The sequence below is a fragment of the Coloeus monedula genome, assembly GCF_965178545.1.
Source record: "Coloeus monedula genome assembly, chromosome: 15".
Taxonomy (NCBI): Eukaryota; Metazoa; Chordata; class Aves; order Passeriformes; family Corvidae; genus Coloeus; species Coloeus monedula.
The window spans coordinates 348,312-369,842 of NC_138795.1; the positions used below are offsets into that span (position 1 = coordinate 348,312).

General features: G+C 49.0%; 1 protein-coding gene across 1 annotated transcript in view; it reads left to right on the forward strand.

Moving 5' to 3' along the window:
* Window positions 1–9,066: 9,066 nt before the first annotated feature.
* PPP2R2B (protein phosphatase 2 regulatory subunit Bbeta) overlaps window positions 9,067–21,531 on the forward strand; it is a gene marked incomplete at both ends in the record, with an annotated part of 63,257 nt that continues 50,792 nt past the window's right edge. Inside the window, one exon of the mRNA XM_082291222.1 lies at window positions 9,067–9,145. Within this exon, the coding sequence (XP_082147348.1) occupies window positions 9,067–9,145 (79 nt within the window). The remainder of the gene's footprint in view (window positions 9,146–21,531) is intronic.

A 21,531-nucleotide genomic window follows, 5' to 3' on the forward strand; every position in this document is an offset into this window, starting at 1 on the left:
GGCTTCCACGCTAACATCATGCTCAGTCAGACCCTGGTTCCATCAGCAGCGTGGCAGCAGCTCCACTCCGCAGTGCTCCTCATCAGTCACAGCGGGAATTTTACAGGCGTGAAGGCAGCCTCCGGCTCCCAGCCCCGGAGCCCGCAGCACACCTGCACATGGCTGAGCACGCCTTAGTCCCGACAGATGAATGTAAACCCAAAGCAAAACACAGGAATCCAGCCACCTGCGTGGTTTGCACTCGCAGCGCGAGCAGGATGTGCTCTGAGGGGAACGGGAGCGCAGGGGGACTGAGGGAGGGGCTGGAGGTCCACCCGAAGGATGGGCAGCAGCCGCACCGTTGGAGTCATCCCTGATGGGGACTGCCGAAACCCTGCATGGGGACGGCTACCTCCAAGGGTTCACAGACCATTTCTCTCACCACCTCTGCACTACCCGAACACTGCTCGGAGGGAAGCTGTGGCTCCGCCAAGGAGCCGGGACTGGGCGTTGACACAGCCCGGAGGGACATTACCCTGAGCTTTGGTCCCAGAGGAACTAACGATGACCCTGAACTCCCCCGCAGCCACAACAGCGTTGGGGAAGGACGAGAGCAGGTGCCCTGAATTTCACCATCAGTGCACTGGGCGTCTCCTACGGAGCTATCGGTGTCTTCTGCGGTTCTCCTCGCCGCAGCCAGGCCCCCGGCAGCACGGCCCCCAGCCCAAATGCGCTGCCGGGGAACCCCGCACGTCCCGAGCCGCCGCCAGCAGTGAGCGACCTCGTCCCCCCGCCCAGCCCCGCCACGGGGACAGCGGATCAGACCCCGGTCCGGGGAGGTGCCTACCTGGGGGGAGCGGAGCGCAGGGGCCGCGGCGGGACCGAGCAGCCGCCGGCGCGGGCGGCAGCAGCCTGCGGGAGGAGAGGAGCCGAGGAACCGGAGCAGCCCCGCCCGCGGGGTCCCGGCCGGGCTCGGTGGCGGCGGGAGGAGCCTGCGGCACCGCGAGCGACACTCGCGTGGGGCCGCGCCACGGACACGCCGCCGCCCCCCGGGGCCGCCGCGCCGTCAGGAAGGTGTCCCTGTCCCCGCCCTGCGGCGAGGAACGGCAGTCCCTCTGGTGACCCCACCGCCCGAACCCCTCTGCCGCCCCTCGCTGCGGGGTTATCCTTTCTCTTCTACAAGCGTCGTGCCGTGACTTCTGCTGTTTTTGGAAGGGTGATACAGGCTCTGCTTTCCGTGCCCGGGTGCATACACCCCCGCCTCGGAGGACAGGTCACATAGGGGATCCCGTCGGAGCCTAGCCTCGGTCACTCTGATCTGGGTAAGGCCGAGTGCCGGGGTCACGCTGCCTCCCCTTCCTGTTCGCATTCCCACCGTAAGGATCCCATAGGAAGAGAGACACCTCTCTGCCCACCCCATTGTCCATACTTTTCGGACACTGGCTTTCCCCCTCTCATTCCTGAGCGCTAGGAGCAGGCTCAGACTCCCAGGGCTCTAAGGGAGAGCAATCTTTGCCCCAGGGAGGACAGAATTTAGAGCAATTACCCAATTTTAGCCGTATTCATGTATTACTTGGAGAAGAACCAATAAGCCGAAACACAGCTGGGGCTCCCCTAAAACTATCTAAACCAATTCACATTGTCTGAAATATAGACCCGTGGGCTGCAGAGGGAGAAAGAGGCTAGATTCCTGCAGAGCTGGCCTGGACCAGGGAACAGCTGTCCTCAACACCCAGCTCTGAGGTGAGGACACATACAAGGGCTCCCGGGCCAGGTGAGCTCTATGTCAGGACACCAGCTCCTGTCCTGGGAGATGACCTGCACAGCCCTACAGCAAGGATGGGGATCCAGCAGTTACCACGCAGAAGTCAAGTAACAAAGTGGTTTAAACTAAACCATCTGTGGTGGGTAGGATGAGGTGTTATGCTGCAGGGAATGGTTAGTGATTTATCTACAGCTCCAGCATCAGGGGATGCCCAAGACTTCCTTCCCAGCCCAAGGTCAAACTTTACCTTTCAGAGGACCCACCTGTGGTCTTCTGCATGTCCAAAGCAGCTTTTCCTGAATAGACTAAAATTTGCTCGATTGAGAATCCTTTCTATTTGACCTTTCACATGAGTGATTTAAATGAAGTTTGAAAATTGTTACCTTAAGTAATTAGAATTCTTTTCTAAACATTATTCTTCAGATTTTATTTCCAACAGAAGCTAGAATCCAGGACAAATCCAATAAAATTAGTGGACTCAGTAGTGGAAACGTTACAAAAGTAGTAGTCCAGAGTTGGTCCTTGGGTCATCTGGAGAGTTTCAGGATCTCTGTATGTTGGCAGAAATAAAATATTAAAGCCTAATTGCTGAGTAAGCCAAAGAAACAGCAAATGAGAGGACAGAAGGCTCTTCTGCAACATCTCCTGTGAAACAGCCAACTCTGTTCCCCACAGGGCAATGGGAGAAGACTGCTCTGCTTGGTGCAGCAGAGGGATTAATCTTCCATGGGAAACAGAGACCCTCGTGTCCTAGAGCTGGGGCTTTGGTCTGCAATAGAAAGAGGGCACACTTAGAAAAAAAAATCAGTAGAACATTTCCCCCAGTTTTCTCAAGAAAACTGTACTTGTGAGTGTCAGCTCAGAAACAGGAGGCATGTCCCAAGTGGGGGAATTTTTTCACTCGTACTAGAAGAAGAAACTCAGGGAACTGAAGTGGGCTCTCTAAGTCACCTATCATGCACAACAGCCACCTCCAGCTTTCCTGGCTCGAGAAATGGGAGAGCCATGGTGGATCTCTGGTGCCTTCTAATGGAGAGGAGGCACGGCTGATCCCTTTCTTCCAAGAGGCTCCTGCCACCAACCCACACACTCTGCCAGCACACGAACCCCACCTCTCCCCAGGCCTGGCCATGCCAGGCAAACCCCTGGGGTGTGCAAAGGTCAGAGGGGGTAAAGACCCTAATGGCTGCCACTGAATTAAAAAATAATTTTAAAAAGTTTTATTCACTTTTACAATTTTAACTATTCAGCTAACTATACTTTTGGTTCAAGTATCAAGCTAATTTTTGTCAATGGCTTACAAAAACCAAGAAGTTTTGCTATACTTATTCTATGTATTTTCTGGAACCTTAAGTCTTAAAAGAAGTGAAATTATACTGAGCAGCCCTAACTCAGCTGTAATCTTCTAGTGAACTGTTAACATTACGGTATGCTTGCAATGTGTTAGATTTCAATACCCATTGCTGGCATCTCCTGTGATTAAAGTGGGCTCACCTTCACAAACTGCCCACAGCTCCTACTGTGGATTAGAATGGTCTTGAATGCTTTGCCAGTCCCAAAGTGTAGGTATTGATATACATATTTAATCAAGGTTAAAACTCACTGCAGCCTGTGCAGAGGTTTGGACCACCCAGGGCTCCCCTCCTGTAGCATGGGCTCTCCCGTGGTCAGGGATCAAGTTTTTTCTGGATGGGCAAATCTGTCCCTGGTGCCTTATCCCGTTCACAGTTTCCCCAGCCCTTGACACAGCAAAGACAATGGCACCTGCACTCAGTCTGATATATGCTGTGAGGTGTCTGCTTCTGAAAATACCTTGGACATCCTTTTCATAATGCAAACCACAGTGTCCCGGAGCCTGCATTTTTAAACACACCAATCCCAGCAAGATTTCTGTAGAGTCTGCGCTCCAGTTCAGAGAACACACTGAGGAATGACTTTTCCTGGCTGCAGGATGTGAAGCACTTGGATTCCTCAGCTAGGGGTCACTAGAATTTAAGGCAGAACAGGACTTTGGAATCTAAAGTGCTTCCAGAGGGAAGACATTCTCTACAGAGAGACTACTGGATAAAAGCTTTTATATATTAATGGTGGCATTAACTGCAGCTTCATATTCCTTCTCCAATACTGCTCCTGGTAAGTGAATCCACTGGCAATGCAGAGTCCTTGTCCCAGTCTCTGTCACATACGGTCAAAGGAGGCTGTCCCCATTCCCTCCTGTACCCAGGGGTTTCCCTTCACTGCAGCCTTCCTTTCACACTGAATTATGCTTCACACATTCCCTTCCTCCAGCTCTACTTACACCTGGAATAAGGAGAGTCTCTTTTCCAACATAAATAGATAAAAGAAAATCCACCTCACTTCACTTACGTGTTTTCCTTCTTTTGGCACAATGAAAACCACCTAACAGTCATTGTTTTAATTTTTTAAAACCCTTTCCATATTGCAAAAAACAACTAGGGGGAAAATCATAATATGGAAATGAAGTTAAGTAAAGTTTTAAGTAAGTTTCTACTGAAACAAATGCTTTATGCATAGCTTTGTGCACACAAATCAACAGTGAGTGTGTGACAGCTCTCCTCCAGCAAGCTGGGTTGTTAACAGTGACTAACAACTTCTCTGTGTGTCTGTTTTCATTGCAGTGAAGGGGAGCTCATTAGTTAACACTGATTCGTGGTCAAACAAGGTGTCAGTAGGTGGCTGGGATGTAAAAGTATTCCTCCCACTCCTTTTCACTAGTATGTACCATAATCTCTCCCACTGGGACAGGACCCCTGTGTACATCATCTACTTCCATCAGCATTCCAGGCCTGTCGTGTGCACCTCAAACAGATGCTCTCCCACAGCATTTGGACTTGTTCAGTCCCAGGGCTGGATGCAGTACAGATAAAACTAATCAATATCCATGTGCAGCCTTTCCCCAGGCATATTTGATTTTTAAAAGAGTTCTTCAAATTCTTACACTGAAAAGGCTTTTAATTTGCATGCTGGCAAGAGAGACCAAGCTTGCAGGCAAGATTTTCCTATACATCAATATCATAAGACATGCACTTCATTAGTGAACTTCCATCCTGAAAGCAAGAACTGGTGTGCTAAGAGAAAGAACTCCAAAAATTACAGGTGAGGTCTACACAGTCCAGAGAGAAATTTCAGAAATTAAGTTAGCAATAAACCTTGAAAACCACAACTTTCTTTAAATCACCTAATCTCCAACATATGAAAGGGGGGCTCCGTTACTACAGGCTTTTTCCCAGCCTGGTGTCTGTAACAGTCTGGGGGTACCAAGGGCTAAGAAACCCTGTCTGCTACTGTCAGCAATTCCAGTGCAAATCAGGAATAAACCACCCCTGGTGTCAGTGTGAGAACCACAGTGGTGAGGACAGGAACAAATCCTGTCAGAGACTGGTGGGCAAAAAATATATTGAACAGCAATGTTTATGACAGTGAAGATCTGAGACAGAACCCTGCAAACCGCCCAGATGTTAGACTTACTGTCACTCTTATCAAAGTTTCTGCCCAAGCAGCAAGAAGCACCACAGAGCCTCTGGAAAATGGCCATCTCCCCATTGCCTGGATGCAGCATTTAATCCTGACCCTCCCCCTTTCGTATCCTTAAAGCTCCATCTTCCCCTTATATTTGGCTTGAATAATCCAATAAAATAAAAATCACTCTTGCCTTTGTACCTATTATGTATTCCAGATGATTACATTACTTTTAATATATACCTGTATTAATGTACAAAAACATAAAATCTGACAGAAATCTCACATTCAGTTAGGCTACAGCATAGTCCATATAGCTTGCTCATATCCCTTACTAGACGTTATCTCCCAATACCATGTTTTCCTTTTCTTTTGTAGAGAAGTAACAAGTCTGAGTCTCCATGGCATGATCTCAGACTGACCTCAATATCACACCTGTCGACTTTGAAATACCCACATTTTCTGTTACCCATTTCACCTGTGCATAAAACAGGTGAGACAACATTTACTGTTCCTCATGGCTCCATTTTCCTGCTTTCTTCATGCCTGGAAATGCTTTGAGATAAAACATGTGCTAGGATGAAAGGAAGCAAGTTGTCCTTTGAGGCAGTGGATTTTTTGTGGAACAGTGAAAACTGTGTTACAGAAAGGGAAATTTTGCTGACCTGTCAAGAAAACAAGGAGCAGTGGTAGATGAAATCCTAATTTCTCTCAGAGTCTTAACACAGAGTATTGCTGCAGCATCAAACACAGTTGAAAGCACTACAGCTTAATAATATCCCTTGCAATAGAAATGTCTGTAGTAATCTTTTAAAGCAGCTATAAGGCACTTGTGATTGCAGGCAGATTTTGATGAAAGTGTTATAATGTATTGTAAAGCAGCTCCATGCTGCTTGGGTTCATTGCCAAGCAGTTCACAACTACACTGACCACAAATGGGAAAAAAATTTTTTTGTGGCAGTAGTTCTTTTTCCTGTTTCACTCCCTCTCTAACAGTGCTGGAAATGACTGGGAGCATTAGTATTCTGATGGAGAGAGGCTGTGACAAAGACCATGACTATAGGGCCTCCTGACTGCTGTGCTGCTGCCAGTGATGTGGAGGGGCCTGACTCCGACGGCTCCACTTCCCAACAGCCCTGCCATGGCACAGAGAGAACAGACGGGTGATTCATAACGCAGGCACGATGCTCTCAGCTTTGCAGTGTTAGCTTTGCACTTTGCATGGAAGTATGACACCAGGTGAGCAGATATTTATCTTCATGCAGAGATTTCACGTTGCATGTGCATGTGTGTACGTGTATGGTCATTTAAAAAAGGACAAGCTATGTACCTATGTGACTCTATCTTCTTTCTGAATGTGTTTTCCTGGCAGGATTTGGAAGCCTCATGCAGGATGTGCTGTGGTGCTTCAGTCAAGTAAAAGGAACTATAGATACTGGGGTGACAGAAGGTACGTTTATTTTTCCTTTTGTTGCTGTGACCAAAAATAACTTCTCACATACATCTTGCCTAGCTGGTGTGCAGGAAGGTCATTTGCGTGCTGTTGGGAGCTGCTGGTACAGAGCTAAGCTATGCTCCTTGGTTTCTGCCCTTGTTATGTACTTGTGCATCTGAAAGAGATGGGCCTCTTAAATTAGCTACTGATGCAAGAATTCATTTGAAGGTATTATAGCTTAATCATATTAATAGCCTTTGAAATAGATTTTCTTCTGGTTTTCAGCTGTTATTTACAGAGTTTTTCAGGGAATTATGAGACAGCTTCTCCAACTATAATTCTTACTGGAAGCAATTCTGGAACTGAGATGGACTATTAGATATTCTATTTTGTTGTGGTCCACAAAGTGTGATGACTTCTTTAAAAGCACTGTCTTATGAGACTAAGAGGACTGAGTCGGCCCAGGCCTCTGACAGCAGAGCTCTGACTTCTCCTGGTGGGAATGCAGCTCTGGGAATGCCTGGAGCACTGTCACCTGTCCTGCTTCAGCGACAGTTTTGTTATGCTGCTTTTGCAGAAGAGGGTTTCAGTCTGTAATCTCTAGAGAGTACAGTGGGGCACAACACTGAGAAGCATATCTAACAATTTATTAAATCTCTAGAGGAAAACACCACCATAGCAATTAAAGTCAAAATATTTTTTTACTGAGGTTTTTTGTTGATTTTTGGTTTTGTTTTTCCAAATTATTTACCAGTGTTTTGAGCTTTAACTGTAGAATATGCAGATCATTGTAACTGGTCAGGAGTACTTGTTTGCTAGTTTAGAATTAGTGAAATGTTAGGTTGCCTCTCTTGCTCTCTTTCCTTTTCTTAATGTAACCATTTATCATCTGAGGGCTATAAGGGTTTTTTTTGTTTTGTTTTGTTTCGTTTTTAACCATTGGAGAGAGTTAGTGGATGAATCCAGAGGCATGATGGTAGGAAAGGACTCCTGTGATTTTTTCTTGGGGTAATCTGGGCTCACAGAACAGTAAAGGCTGATGGATAATACTTAAAAGCTGTATTAAGTAAAACTAGTAATGAAAAGGTGATACCATTGGTGCATTCAATCTGAACAGTCACAAACAGCGTGACCATGACTGAGGAGGAAGCTCAGAGTGTTACATGTGGGATGAGCTTTGGTTCTTGTGCAGAGGTACTAATGTATGTACATACACATGAATTAAGTCATAAACAGAATATTACAGATGCCTCACCTTCATCAGAAGTTTATCCACAACTTGTTACTATTATGCTAGTCTTTATGACACATTTTTGACCTTCAGAACTTTTGGTAACATCCAGGCATCCTGAACTTGCGCAATGTGGTTTCTTTAGTGATTAGGAAGCATGCAGTCCTCTATGGTCAGGTAAAAAGAGATGTTACTATTATTACAATGCTCTGCATCTTTGAATGTGGTAGAGCCTACCTCCTTCAGCAGAATGGACTGTCATTCTGGCTTTCAAATGATACTTCAAATGTTGCCAACAACAATTCTACATTAATTTTGTGATAATTGTGTGCTCTTATCCACACACAAGCCGCACAAACAGACCTACATAAACCTTAGTTGTTGCTTCATTTAACTTGGAGAATGGTGTCACAGTCCATGGTACTTGTCCCGATAAAACCAGGGGTGTAATGGATCCTTTAACTAAAGCAACTGTGTGGATGAATGAGCTCCCTTGTGCATAGATGGGAGGCCTGGGATATCTTTCAGCTGCTCAAACACTGATTTCAGTGTTAAATGTGAAGTACATGATGTTGCTGAGTGCCATTGTCATATCACAGTGCTTTGAACTACATTTCAGTACTGCCAAAAGGAAACAAATTTTAGAGATCTTGCCTTATTCTGATATATTGATTATTAGCAATCTACTGTAGAAAACTGATTAGCGCGAACGTAAGAGGTGACATCTCCTCGAGGCTGGTGCGGTGCGGGGCTGGCTCGCTCGGCTCCGGGCGTGCGGCAGTTTCGGGACACGCGTCCGTCTCTCCGGCCCTGCTGGCCCCGGGACGCGCTCCCGGTGCGATGCGCCCTGCGCGGCCCCGCCGGCGGCTCCCGGCGGTACCGGGGGGGACTGCGGCGGAGCGGGGCGGGCTGGGGCGGCCCGGGCCCCGGGCTCTGCGGCTCCCTGCGGGGCCGGGCGCGGGGCGCCGGGGGTGTGTTCGCGGGCGGGACGGGCTTAGTCAGCGCTCCCGGCCGCGCCGCAACCGATGCGGCGGCGGCGGGGCCGGGCGAGCCGGGGCGCTCCGCTCCGCTCCGCCGGCAGCGCGGGGACCGGCCCTCCCCGCCGCTCCGCGCGGGCCGGGGGTGCCGCTCTCCCCCCGGTACTGCTCGGTGTCTTAGCTCGGTCCGGCGCGGAAGATGAAATGCTTCTCGCGGTACCTCCCGTACCTCTTCCGGCCGCACGGCGCACTTCGCTCCGCCAGCTGCCACGCGGAAGGTACGCGGGACGCGGGGGGCGCGGGGCCGCGGGCGGGGGACCGGCGGACGCGGCCGGTGCCTCCCTTGCACTGGCGGGGCCGCCGGTAAACGCCGAGCCGCGGGTCCGCGTGGGAGCTGCGGTGATAGTGCTGCACGGCTCCAGGTGTGTGTAGTTTGTAGATGTGGCCTTAAATGCATCCGGATATTCCCGAGGAAATGGAATAATCCTGCTGTGCTCTGCCCGCCTCCGGTCACCCGACCTCTCTCCTGCCGTTAGCAGAGCATGTTTGGCGAAACAGCTCTGCAGCAATTTGGGGAAAAGGAAGTGTTCTCAGCAGTGTTTCAACTTCACATTTCCAGGGTAGGAATGCAAAGCAGTAGGACTATGTTTGCCGAGACTTCCGTGGGACTCTCGCAGCGGAGAGCCCATTCTTGCGGATTCATCCCCGTGTGACGCGGTGTGGGAGCTGTCGGACAGGTCTACGGGTCATCCGCAGGCACCAAACAGCTCCGTGGGATTTACATTCCCAGTACTGCTGCTCCCCGTGTGGAACCACAGCGGTTTTCCTCATTTGCTCTAAACAAAATCAGTTAATGAGGAAAACCACTACCCTGTCACCCAGTTTTCTGCAGACCCATCAGTCTGTGTATATGGCTGAATTACCAACCTGATCCAAGAGGAAAATCCAGGCAAATGCTGGAGGGATGTTTGGTTGCTGAGGATGTGGAGTGGAAGGGGCAAGCAAGGAGCACTTGGCAGCAGGTGATGACACTCTAGGCTAAGTTACTACAGCTACTCAGGCTGCTGTAGTTCAATCCAAGCAGACAGTATAGACTTTTTTGTTTTAAAGTTTCTCTGAAGTTCTAAGCAGATAAAATGATCCAATTAGATAACTGACTCTGAAGTTCTTTCTTTGAGAATTTTTCTGAAGATTTCTCTTGTTTTCATGTTGACTTTGTCCAAAGGCACAGTCCCTTAAGATATCCTGAACAAGTCACTTCTGGATTATTGAACAAGTAACTCAGTGGAGAAGCACACCTCTGTGCTCTTTTAAGGGAGGTCATATGACAGGAATGAGGTGAAAAAAAAAAAAAGAGTTAAAGAAAAAATGTCACACAGGTGTGCTTTGCATTCTTCTTCATAGCAAACAATATAGAAAAAATGAAACTTGAACAGCACCCTTTCTTAGACCCATGATTAGATGCATATAATAAACTTGGGGTAAAACTGAGGTCTGGAGAGTTTAAAAGACCCTGTTCCACCCTAACTCATTAGCAAAACTAAGAAGAGAAGGTAAGAGCTGCCTCCTGCCTGAAAAACCAGTTTAATAAATAGCTTTAAAAACCCAGTGGGGTAAGTATTATGTATTTGTCAAAGAATGTTTCTTTCAAGGCCTCTGAAGAACGGCTGGCATCGCGCCGAGGCTCTGCCTGGGCTGCAGCTGCCGGGACACAGGGCAGGGACTGTACGCAGCGCGGGTGAGTGAGCACTGGCCCGTGGTGCAGCCTCGCTCCGCCCTGCCGCTGGGGACACAAAGTCCTTGTCCTCGACCTCCAGCATCCCCCGAGAGAGGGCACAGCCTCCGGAGTTATCCCGAGGAGCGCTAGGACGAATGGTGGCTGTCGGCTTGGTGCCGGCGTAGTGCCCGCTGCTGCCGCCCAGCCGTGAGCCCGTGGCGAGCTCGCCTGGCAGAGGGAGCTTGGCTGGCCCTAGGGAGCTCTCCTCCCGCCAGCAGTCCAGGTCTGTCCTGCAGCAGTTGAAACAGAAGGAGAATTTATATTTCATCTTCAGAAATTACATGAGCTTCCAAATTACACACTGAATGACAAGAGAGTGGCACAGATGAATTCTGATCCCTGCTGCTTGGTAAGTCACAGCAACTCCTCTGTCATCCTTTGGGTAGCTCTGTGTGTTTTCCTGTTTGGAAGTTATGATAATTTCCAGAATATTTGTATAATAGTACCCTGGCTCACAAATGCTCCAAAGAGTGGAGCAATGCCTGTGTTTCAGTAGCCCATTGGTATCTCTCTGTTTGTTTTCTCTGAAGCCTTTTACGATTTTCTGGTTTTCCACATCTCTCAGTTTGTGTCCAGGCTCTGAACCAGCATTTTAGGAGGTTCCAGTGGAGGTGACATGAAGGCCAGGATGTTCAGTCACTTATATTAGAGCTGATACTAAAGCTTAGCTCAAAGGTGCCCTTAAACTTGAGGGTTAGCTTTGTAGGGGCCTTTAAGATGAAAGCTCAGCCAGAGGCACCTTAAAACTAAGCTCTTTACCTAGGGGCACCTCTAGGCTAAGCTTTTGGCCTTTGAAATACTTTGGAGTGATGCATGTAAAAAGTAATAATTATTTCCTCATATGCTCCAGACAGCAGATTCCTCCATGGGTAACCACAGAAAGTGTGGTTAGGTTTCAGTGGGATCAGCAGAAGAGGCCAATTAACAACATGAAGGAAGGTCTGCTAGGGAACTGTTTAAAATGTGCCTCAAAGCTCCTGGTCCCTGACGCCAGCTTGTAAGTGGGATGGGGTGGTGAAGGGACCAGCTGGCTGGTGGCTGACAGGCTCCTCTGCTGCGCTCAGTCATGTCACAGAGCACACCTCAGTCCACATGCAGGAGAGCTCTAACACAAAATCGTTCACCTGGAGTGAACCTAAATTAGTCCATTTTCTGGTTTGGAGACTTTACCTTTGTTTTTATGATGATTATTACACTTACCACCAGCTTGTAAGTTTTGTTCCTGCTGTGTTGACCATAAGTGGGTTTATTTTCCTGGTGAGTCATTCCAATGGTTCTGACCGGAGTTAATCAGGCACCAGCAGCTGGGAGCTTCATCGAAGTCCTTATGACTCTGGAGGGAAACCCACAGAAATTAAGTTTACAGCAGTCCTAATTTTACAGGATGGTGTGTGAATTTGAGGTACAGTACGATTGCAAAAGTATGCAAATATGGTTTGGTGTAATTAATAGTCTATAATTACATGAATAGAGGCCATTAGTGTAAGGCTGATGGAGGAGAACACTGAGTTAAGATTGAGCTTTCTACAATGACTGCATCTCCTGATTTAGCTGTTTTGCAGTTTCTCATTCTGAATGCCACATCAGTCCTTGCTTTTGAGTGAAGAACATCAGACTGGCTCTAATTTCAGGTCTTATTTATCAGGACATAAACCGTGTGCAAGAGTCCAGCTGCCTGGTTGGTTCATTTCCTAATAGTAAATGAGGTTAATTCTGTGTGGCTACAAAGAACTGGATTGTGGCTAGGGGGAAAAGGACTAATTCCCTATCCAAAATACAAGGCGTAGAGTCAAACTGAAGCAGTGTGGAAATTATTTCTTCTCCCAGTGAGCTTAAGTCCTTGTTTCTGTGATAACCATTTCTTCTCTTTTATTCCTCTTTGCCTGAGGGAGTGGAATCCCAGAGCACGGCCCTGTTCCTGTAGCAGTGCCTGGTGTGAGGCAGGTGATGTGCTGCAGCAGCGGACAGGAGAGATGCAGGTGAATTGTTGGGCTGCTTTAATTTGAGATGTGATGAACTGTGTCCTGGCAGGACATGGTGGGGAGCTCCCATGTCAGAGGTGCCGCTCAGACCATGGCAGGATGCCCAACCCACAGCTCAGGCTCTGGTACTGGTATTCAGGCTCGGCAGCGGTGCAGGTGGCTCCGTTTTCTCCATTGGGGATGATCAGTGCACCTGTATTTTTCTTGTGGTGACTCAGGAGCTGGAAATACCTTTCATTAAAGGCTGAACTGATTGCATTTCCCTTGTACTTATTCTTACTCTGCCCGTATCAAGGCCTTTTACAAAAAATAACATTTTTGTGTCTGCTGCTGCTCCTTGCACGAGCAGGCCCCATCCCCATGTGAACACTGGGCTACGAGCTGGGAGCTCATGTGCGAAAGCCAGATAAACAGGAACAGAGGTCTAGGCTCACACTGTGTTCACATCAGTTCATGGTGGAATTTTTAAATTCTTATGAGTGGCATTTCTAAACCTCTTAATGCCACATAAAAGTGCTTTGTGTCTGTAAGTGAGCTCTGATAGTATAAAAATTTTTATATTGAGGCCGTGATCCCTCACATGACCTTGCACTGTTGAAAGTTTACAGCCAGAAGTGATAGAACTCTGCTGAAATAGGTGGTTTTTAAAGGAGGAAAAAGTAAAAATCCTTGTAGCTCCTAGGCTCAGACACGGCCTGACATGGAGATCAGCTTTAATTATGTCAAAAGTCTGTGCTTTTTGCACCTATTTCCCAGGCTCAGGACCTCATTTGTGTTCTCTCAAAGCTGTTGGGTAGAGAGTGGGGTTGAATTTGGTTTGAGTCATGGGCGTGACTCTGAGCTGCTGTTTTAAACAAATTAATGTTCATGTTCCCGTGTGACCCTTCTGAGTGAGAGAGTAAGCATTGCCGAGGGCATTGTTGGGGTGTTCCCTCGGGGTGGGCAGTGGGCAAGGCCACAGGACTTGTGTGGAGAACATGGGGCTGGTTTTGATCAGACTTTGGGGGTGATCAGCTGGAATCAGAGTGCTCTGCGGGCTGGTTCATGGGACAATACATTACAGGTGTGGTAAGCTGGAACCAGTCTGTCCTTTTAGGTTTTGCTCTTGAGCAATACTCTTCATGCTGGTTGGCCAAGAAAGGGAAAATTCCTGACCACAGAGTTCATTATAGAGAGTGGAGCTGAATATAGAGCAGGAGGTGATTCTGATGAGTTTGGAGCCTTGAAAGTTTTGATTAAATGCAGTTGAAATGGTGGCTCTCGATTCGCTCTGCCAGGAGTGGGTCATGAGAGATGCTTGTGGTTTGCTTAAATAACTCCTTGTTATGACGGCATTGTGTGTGGTCTGTGCTGAAGCTTTGTCTCCAGGCTTCGAAGCTGCAGGTTTTATCTTAAAGAAACAAACGAGAGGAGGCGAACTCCACCTGCGGGGAGATGCCACTGCGGGACAGGGCAGGGATTCAAAGTTCTGCTCAAAGATACCCCTGGAACAACCCGCTTCTGGCCGCGCCCCTGGCCCCGCCCCGGGTGCGCTCCCGCCGGCTGCCGCGCGGGGGCGGTGTCGGTGCCGCTGCGGGTCCCGGTGCCGGGAGCGCCCCGGGCCTGCGGGGTCCCACGGGCGGTCCCACGGGCGGGCCCACGGGCGGGCCCACGGGCGGGCCCCCGGCGCGTCCCGGCGCACGCCGGATGCCGGCTCTGTGCTTTCGCCTCTCCCCGCGGGGCCCGCACTCCCTCCGGATCGGACATCTCTCCGGGGGATGCTCGGCGTGGCCCCGCCGCGGCCCGCCTCGACCGGCGCTGACCCGCGGGACGAGCGCTCGTCTTTAATGACAGAAAATGTCGCTGAGGGATTTTTTTTAATCAAAAATACTTTCAGTTGTGAATGTTCCGTCCTGGCATTGGAGGATTTTGAAAATTATTTTTCTTCTCCCCCAGTTTGTGCCGGGATGCTGCTCCCCACACCTCTCCCGTGCTGATCCCATTCCTGTGTGACCATCGGCCTCTACAGGCTGCCTGGACCTCAGATTTCCTGCAATTTTCCATGTCGAACGGCTCCAACAAAAGCATAAGCCGAATTATAAGCACATTTCCAAGATATCTCTGGAGATATTTCCATTCTGTGACTGTATTTTCCTCACTACAGATGGGTTCAGCTGTAGCTTCCCAGCGTTCCCCTACTGTCTATATTTAGTTAGTGCTTAAATCAGCACAAAGGTGCCTTCTGTTATCCCTCCCACTCGGAAGGGACCTGATGGAGGTTGCAGGGAAATGCTTCAGAGCGAGAAGGAAGAGCAGCTGACGGGGGCTGAGCTTCAGAGCAGATCTCGGGCTACGGCTGCCTTTAAATGGAGTTATTTTAAGTGCTTTTGGGGAGGGCAGGATGGTGAGTGTGGTGTGGTCAGGATGACCTACCAATAAGAAAAACCAGGGAAATTGTCTCTGTTGTCCCTGCGACGGGCAGCTTTGTGTATCAGTGGAATTGCTGAAACCGTTCTCCTGCCCAGGCCAGGGGCAAGGGTGCCCATTTTCCCCACCATCATGGACTGCCTTTGACACATCCACAGGCGCAGTTCAGTGTCTCTGATCAGACCCAGAGATGTGTTCAGCTGCTGTACTGGCTCTGTAGATGAGGTGGGAAATACCCAGTGACAGCCTGCAGCCCCTTGGGTGCCATCTCTACCAAGCCCATCCAGGAATGTCACAGGTGACCACATGAAGGCTCACAGGGCCACACATGGGACTCAATGAAAACATTAAAAAAGCCAGTAGTTTGAGATTTAACCCTGTTTTCTCTGCAGGCAGCTTTACAGAACAAGGTCACCAAAAAGGTCTCCAAAATCCCTTACATATGTTGATGTTGTGGTGGAGCTGTGCCGGTGTAATTGCTGTACATGAGATGCTGCTCTTACTGTGAACTCCTTGTGTTACACCAGTCACCCAACAAACCCTGTTTGATACTACACTCTAAATAATTTTCTGACATGGATTATAAAAGAAAACCCGGCTGTCAGAGGCTGATCTGGCTATATTTGGGAAATAAACACACTCGCAGCTTTGTAAAGCCATATGGTGGATTTATTCACAATCAGCAGTTCCTTTCAAATGCAAGTTCATGTCATTTAATAATACATTTTCCAGTATACAACTCAGCACTCTGTTTTCTCTGTTTCCTCTTCCAGCGTGTGATCTGGGAGCAGTCAGCTGGCCTCAGCCTGGGCCACCTCTTGTCTCGGCAATGCACATTCAGCAGTATAATTAAGCACTTACATTAGTGAGTTCTTACCAGCTCCTGTGGACTTCATCAGCAGTTTTTGTCCCTGCACATTTCCAGTGCTGCTGGCTGCTATTTTCCTTTCTGTGCAGTGTTGCACAACAGTGCAACTTTTGGCTTGGTTTCTTCTGAAAATAGGGCTATAAGACGCTGCATGGAGTGTGTGTCTGAGTAGCCATCAGACCTGCTCTCCTCCACTGCTTCAGGCACTTGCTTGGCCAGCTCCATCTCTGGGCTTGGGGATCTCAGAGGCACCAGCTCTGTGGGAACATGGACAGGGACATCCTCCTTGTGCCCTTTGGGGGGGGGAGGCAGTGTCATCCCAAGGGAGGGGGCTCTGTGTCCAGAGCCAGCGTCAGATGCCTGATGCTGGGCACCAGGTCCCTGGTGCTGACGAGCAGGGTCTGCATGCAGGCAGGTGTGCTCAGCGCCTGGCCAGGGTGCATCCAGTCCCCATCACGGCTGTGGCGGGTTTAGCAGAGAGCATGAGAGCTTGTGTAGCTGCAAGCAGTAGGGTGCACTGCTGGTCACAGACATGTGACCCTTGGGTCTCCTCCTGGCCCAGCCTTCTTCCAGCAGAAGTACCCACTGACACCCACAGGTAACTTCTGCTGTGGGCTGCTCTGGTCCATGTGAGTACTGACAGCCACGGCTAACCCTGGTGAGTGCTGTGACCTTTCTGCTGTGCAGTTTGCAGAGAGTGCTCAGCTCCTCTCCCTTGCAGGACTCCGGTCTGTACCTGTGTATCCCTTCGGGATCGTTGCTGCATGTGGGAGCTCAGCCTATCCCAGCCTGCTTCTCTTACTGCACTGTGTCTGATCTCCAGCACAGATCTTTCTCTTGTGCCAATTCCAAATGCTCTGCCCACCTGTATAATGACAGCACTTAGCACTAAATAGCTGCAAAAAGGCCTTTTACACATTAACTAAAGAATCCACACAACACATCTGTGAGGGAGCGGTGCATTATGTCAGAAACTCAAGGAGAGAACAGAAAAGGAACAGCAAAGGGGGCCGTGTTCAGGATTGGGTTCCTCTGATGTAGATGCACTTTGTACTTAAATCCTGAGCTGCTCTGGTGGCCTTTTTATTCCTTTTGTTTCCCCTGAAGGAGGTGCCTCTCAGGAAGCACCACGGCAGTTCGGCTGGGAGCTCTGGCAGAGCCTGGGGGTGAGCACCCACCTGTGTGGCTCCTGGCCGTGTTTTTTATTCCTGCCCAGGGAGAGATGACTGCTGTCGGCACCGGCACTGCATCTGCTGGAACCAGGTGTGATCAGGTCACTGAGCCTGAGCAAGCGGAGGGGTGTAGTGCTCGATTCTGTTGAATGAACATTTTTTGTAGAATGCTTTGTCTTCCCTTCCTGTGACATTCATGAAGTGATTTAAAGTAGCACAGGGTGCTTACATGGTGCTGTGAAAGCGTGGGCCCTGTCACTTGTGCAGTGTGATAAGCACAGGGGCACTTGGCCATCCTGGCAGCGCGGCACAGCCATGGCCTGAGCGCTCTGTTACTGCTCACTTGTGTTCTAAGCATAAAGTCTCTAGGTCTGAAAGGTCAAGGAACTTGTTCAAGCTTATAAAATATAACATTAAGAAAAACCATGGTTGAGTCACACAGAGGATTTTCACACATGCATCCATACAAAAAGGCAGATACATGTGTCCAGACCCTGCCAATACAAGCCTGCATGGAGGTGTTACTTGTCTTTAATTTGGTTTCTCAGTAACCCTCCTGAAGTGGAAATTTCACAACAAAACCAAAGTGTTCAAAAGCAGGAGCTGATGAGAAGGCTTCCCTTTTATCTTTGCCTTGATTCTGTCTTTAAATTTGATGTTCCTCAGCTGAAATCAAAGAGTAATCAACTCACAAGCAGATGGCAACAAGCCCACCACACTAACCCACGAAGAAAAGCCATGAAGGGGCATTTTTTGACCCCCTGCCATATAGTCAGATGTTGTTCCATTGAAGGAGGCTAATTGACTTGCCTGTTTCAGCTAATACTGGCTTAGGCTTCTCTCCATCCCCACTGTTAATCTGAAGTCTTAAATGACAGACTAAGGAAGAAGAAAATAAATTATACGACTGATTAAAATCAGGAGCAGCCTAAGAGCAAGGGGCAAAAGTGCTTGGGAAACAAGAGGCAGTTGTGCTCCTCCTGTGGTTCTTGTCTGTGGTGGCCCCTCAGGCATGAGCACCGCCATGGGCCATTGCTCCCCATGGTGGGGAGCCTGTGTCCCCAGGATGGGGCCCTGTGGGGACTCCAGGAGGGTCCCATCCTGAGGATATGGAGCCCTGCAGCTTGTGGGAGGAGAAAGTCAAGAGTTGCTGAGAGGTGCTCATTTTCAGGAGATGAAGGATGGCAGTGAGAATTCCTGGTGCATGAGCAGGTTCAGGCCCAAGGACGCCTGGTGCAGAGCAAGAAGCAGGGCTTGGCCCTGTGTGGGGCGAGCAGGTGCTGCCCAGGGCTGTTGTGTGCCCCCATGGGTGTCCTGTGCCTTGCCCATCTTCTTCTGAGGGTTCTGTGTTCTGACTGTGAGCGCATGCACAGCTGGACAGCAAAGGCATTGCCTGCAGAATTACAGTCCCCTGCTGCTTGGGCTGCCCTGAAATAATCTTCTTCTCTTTTTTGTGCCAGCTTTGTAATTTCTCGAGGGTAGTTGTCCTTGAGAGGAAAGATATTGCAGGTTTGCTGTGCTTGACATCACTCTCCGTGTTGTCGAAACTGAAAAGCCATAAAATTCACACTGATGAATTTTCACGTGTGAGTCTGTGAAGGCCATGGAGAATGTTTTTGATGGACTGTCATCCCCATATTTTTCTGACACCCATTTTTGGAGGGCAGGAGTATGGGGAACCTTGCTGTTACACCTTTGACACTCTTTTCCCATAAATTTGGGCCTCAGGAAAATGAAGCAGTGGAGCCTCTTTGTCATAGCACATTGGCAAAAGATTTGTATGATGGTGGTGGATAGGCCTAAAATAGACTCTGCAGTCAGCAGGATGAAAACTGACTCTTTCTCGTAGGTTATGGCAGACTGGAGTGGAAGGGCTGATTGAGCTAAGTGTGGGAAGTGCTTGGGACAAGCTGGGGAACAAGAGCTGCGAGAGCGAATGCCTGCGGTTCCTGTGGGGGAGCAGGGTGCTCAGGCTTCTGTCCAGGATACCCTTTTGTGGCAGTACCGTGTGCACTGCTGCCGAGTGGCGGAGGGAGTTGCTAGTATGTGTGACCTCATGTGAAATACACTGTTCAAATGCCTCTTTTTAATGAGCACAAGTACTTGTTCTATGTGAGCAGTCATGGTAAGACTGCTACAAGCTGGCACCCAGTAGTTGCATACTGGTGTGAAGGAGGGGTGTGCAGCATTCCATGGACTGCGCTGAGTGTCCAGAGAACACACGGATGCATTGACAGTGTTCATGCTAACGAATTAATTACTCTCCCTGCACAGATGTTTCTCCCTTGTTCAGAAATCACTCACAAACATAACAGGAATTAAATCAGTTTTGTTTATTCAATTGGATTAAAGTAGCTGTATTCCCATGTTTACGGGGGCAATTTGATTTAATGTTACTTTGTATATTGTTCTGCTCTCATCTTCAGGGGAGTAGTTGTCTGTTTTAGGAAGTAATTTTTTTTAAAGGACAATCAAATCTTAATGATCACATCATCACATTTCAATGTAGACTTCTATGCCTAGTGTCATACTGACCTCATTGCTGATGTTATATGTAATTCAGAAAAAGGCCTTGGGAAAGGCATGTGTGTGTGTTCGTGTGTGCTGGAGCCCATGTGCTGCTGCTTGATTCATGGCTGGGTTGGGGCTATTAGATTTCCTTCCCCCAGGCATTTTATAATCTGTTTAACATAACACAGTCGTTTGTCTTGTTTGCTGGCTGCTTAACAGATGGATATGTGATTTTCGTAATTACTATATGAACATTAATAAGACGTGATATCTTTTATTAATTAACAGTTTTCCAGGTTTATTTTTCCAAATGACATGAGGGAGATTATATGTAAATATTAGTGACATACAAATATTAGTTTTACAGCATTGGCATTCTGAGAAGTCAGGCAAACTTTTAAAGCTCCCCATGGTGTCTCTTGTTTTCCTTTTTCCCCTCCCCTCAGCTGTACTTCTGAAGATTCTTTGGTAGCACTGTTGGGTTTATGTTTTGTTAAAGGTTGGTCTCCTTTTAGTGTAAGCAAAGACCAGATCTGGCCAATGTCCTAGGCCATCCTCTATATTTATGCTGCCAGTGCAGCATTCTTCCAGCCTATTTCTATCCTTGTATGATACTATCATCCCATCCTTCCTGTTGGAGATCTCCAGAAGTGGGAATCACTGTAAACAAGTATGAAGACTGCACACTACACAGAAGAGAAATCTTCTCTCACTGTGACCACGGCTGTTCCTGGGAACTCTCCCAGTTCCGTGGCTGAAGAGGATCCTGGAGAAAGGAGGTCAGTTCTCCTGGGAAGCAGTGGGAAGCTGGCAGTGCCAGGCAGGGCTCCCCAAAGCCTCACTTGTCTCTCTCACTGGGACTTCAAAAAGGAGGTATAGTTTTGTTTTGTGATGAAGCAGCCCCTTTGCTACCTGGGAGGGGGCCAGCAGGTCCCAGGGCCCTCCCAGGGTTGGGGACCCTGGCCAGCCCCAGTGCCACCTTTCCCAAGCTGCAGTTTTTTGCTGGAGGCACCCGGAGGACCCACGGGGGAGGAGGCACAGCCCCGGGAATGATGGGTCACACTGGAATGCTGAATTTCAGGTGTTCACAGAGAACGAATGCCTGACCTGGGGTGAGGTGGAGGGCAGGGCAGGGAAGAGCAGGAGCCGCAGGGCTGGAGCTGCTCCAGTTGCTGTCGTTGGCCGTTCCCTGTTTGTGGCTCTGAGTCACGGAGGAGTAGTGTAACTGCGTGGATTTAGGGCCATGTGCACATAAGAAATGTTGAACAGGATCAGTGTAACACTCCCTGACCCTCTGTCAATGCTTATGAACTTCGAACACAAACTCAATTTAAGCTGGAACGTTCCCTTCTTGGGGGCTTTGTTTTGTGGGACGATCTGGTATAATGTATCATATCATAATGGCAAGTGGTGGCGTGAGTGGAGAGCAGTGCAGCCTCACCCTGCCAGCCCCCGGCCCGGGCTGCAGCCCACCAGTGCTCCCAGGCCTGGCCGGGGCTGGCGGGAGGCTCCCGGGCACCCTCAGGGCCGCGGCTGCGGTCGCTCATGGCAGTGCTGCCATGCTCGTGGCACCCGGGCCCATAGATACCAGACTGAATCAGAGCATGCTTGTTATTTTCCCCGGCAAATACCAGAATAGTTTCATGCTTAGAATACGTTCTGAGTTAACCAAAGCATGCATGAGCCAGGCTGGCTCTCCAGTGCTTTGCTGGCTTCCAGACGTGGTTTGCTACGGAGCGTTGCCGTCTGCCAGGGCACCACGGGGTAGGCTTGGTTATTGGGGCAGGCAGGCCCTTCACTCATGTTGGCTGTTGCTTTGTGAAGTACCACTAAAAACTGACAAATTCCTGTTAATGTGGAAACAGTTGGCGAGTTGATCGGTCCTGACAGGCTCTCTTGGTTCCCTAGCTCTTAGCATTGCAGCAGCAGCAGCTGTATTTTGCTGTAC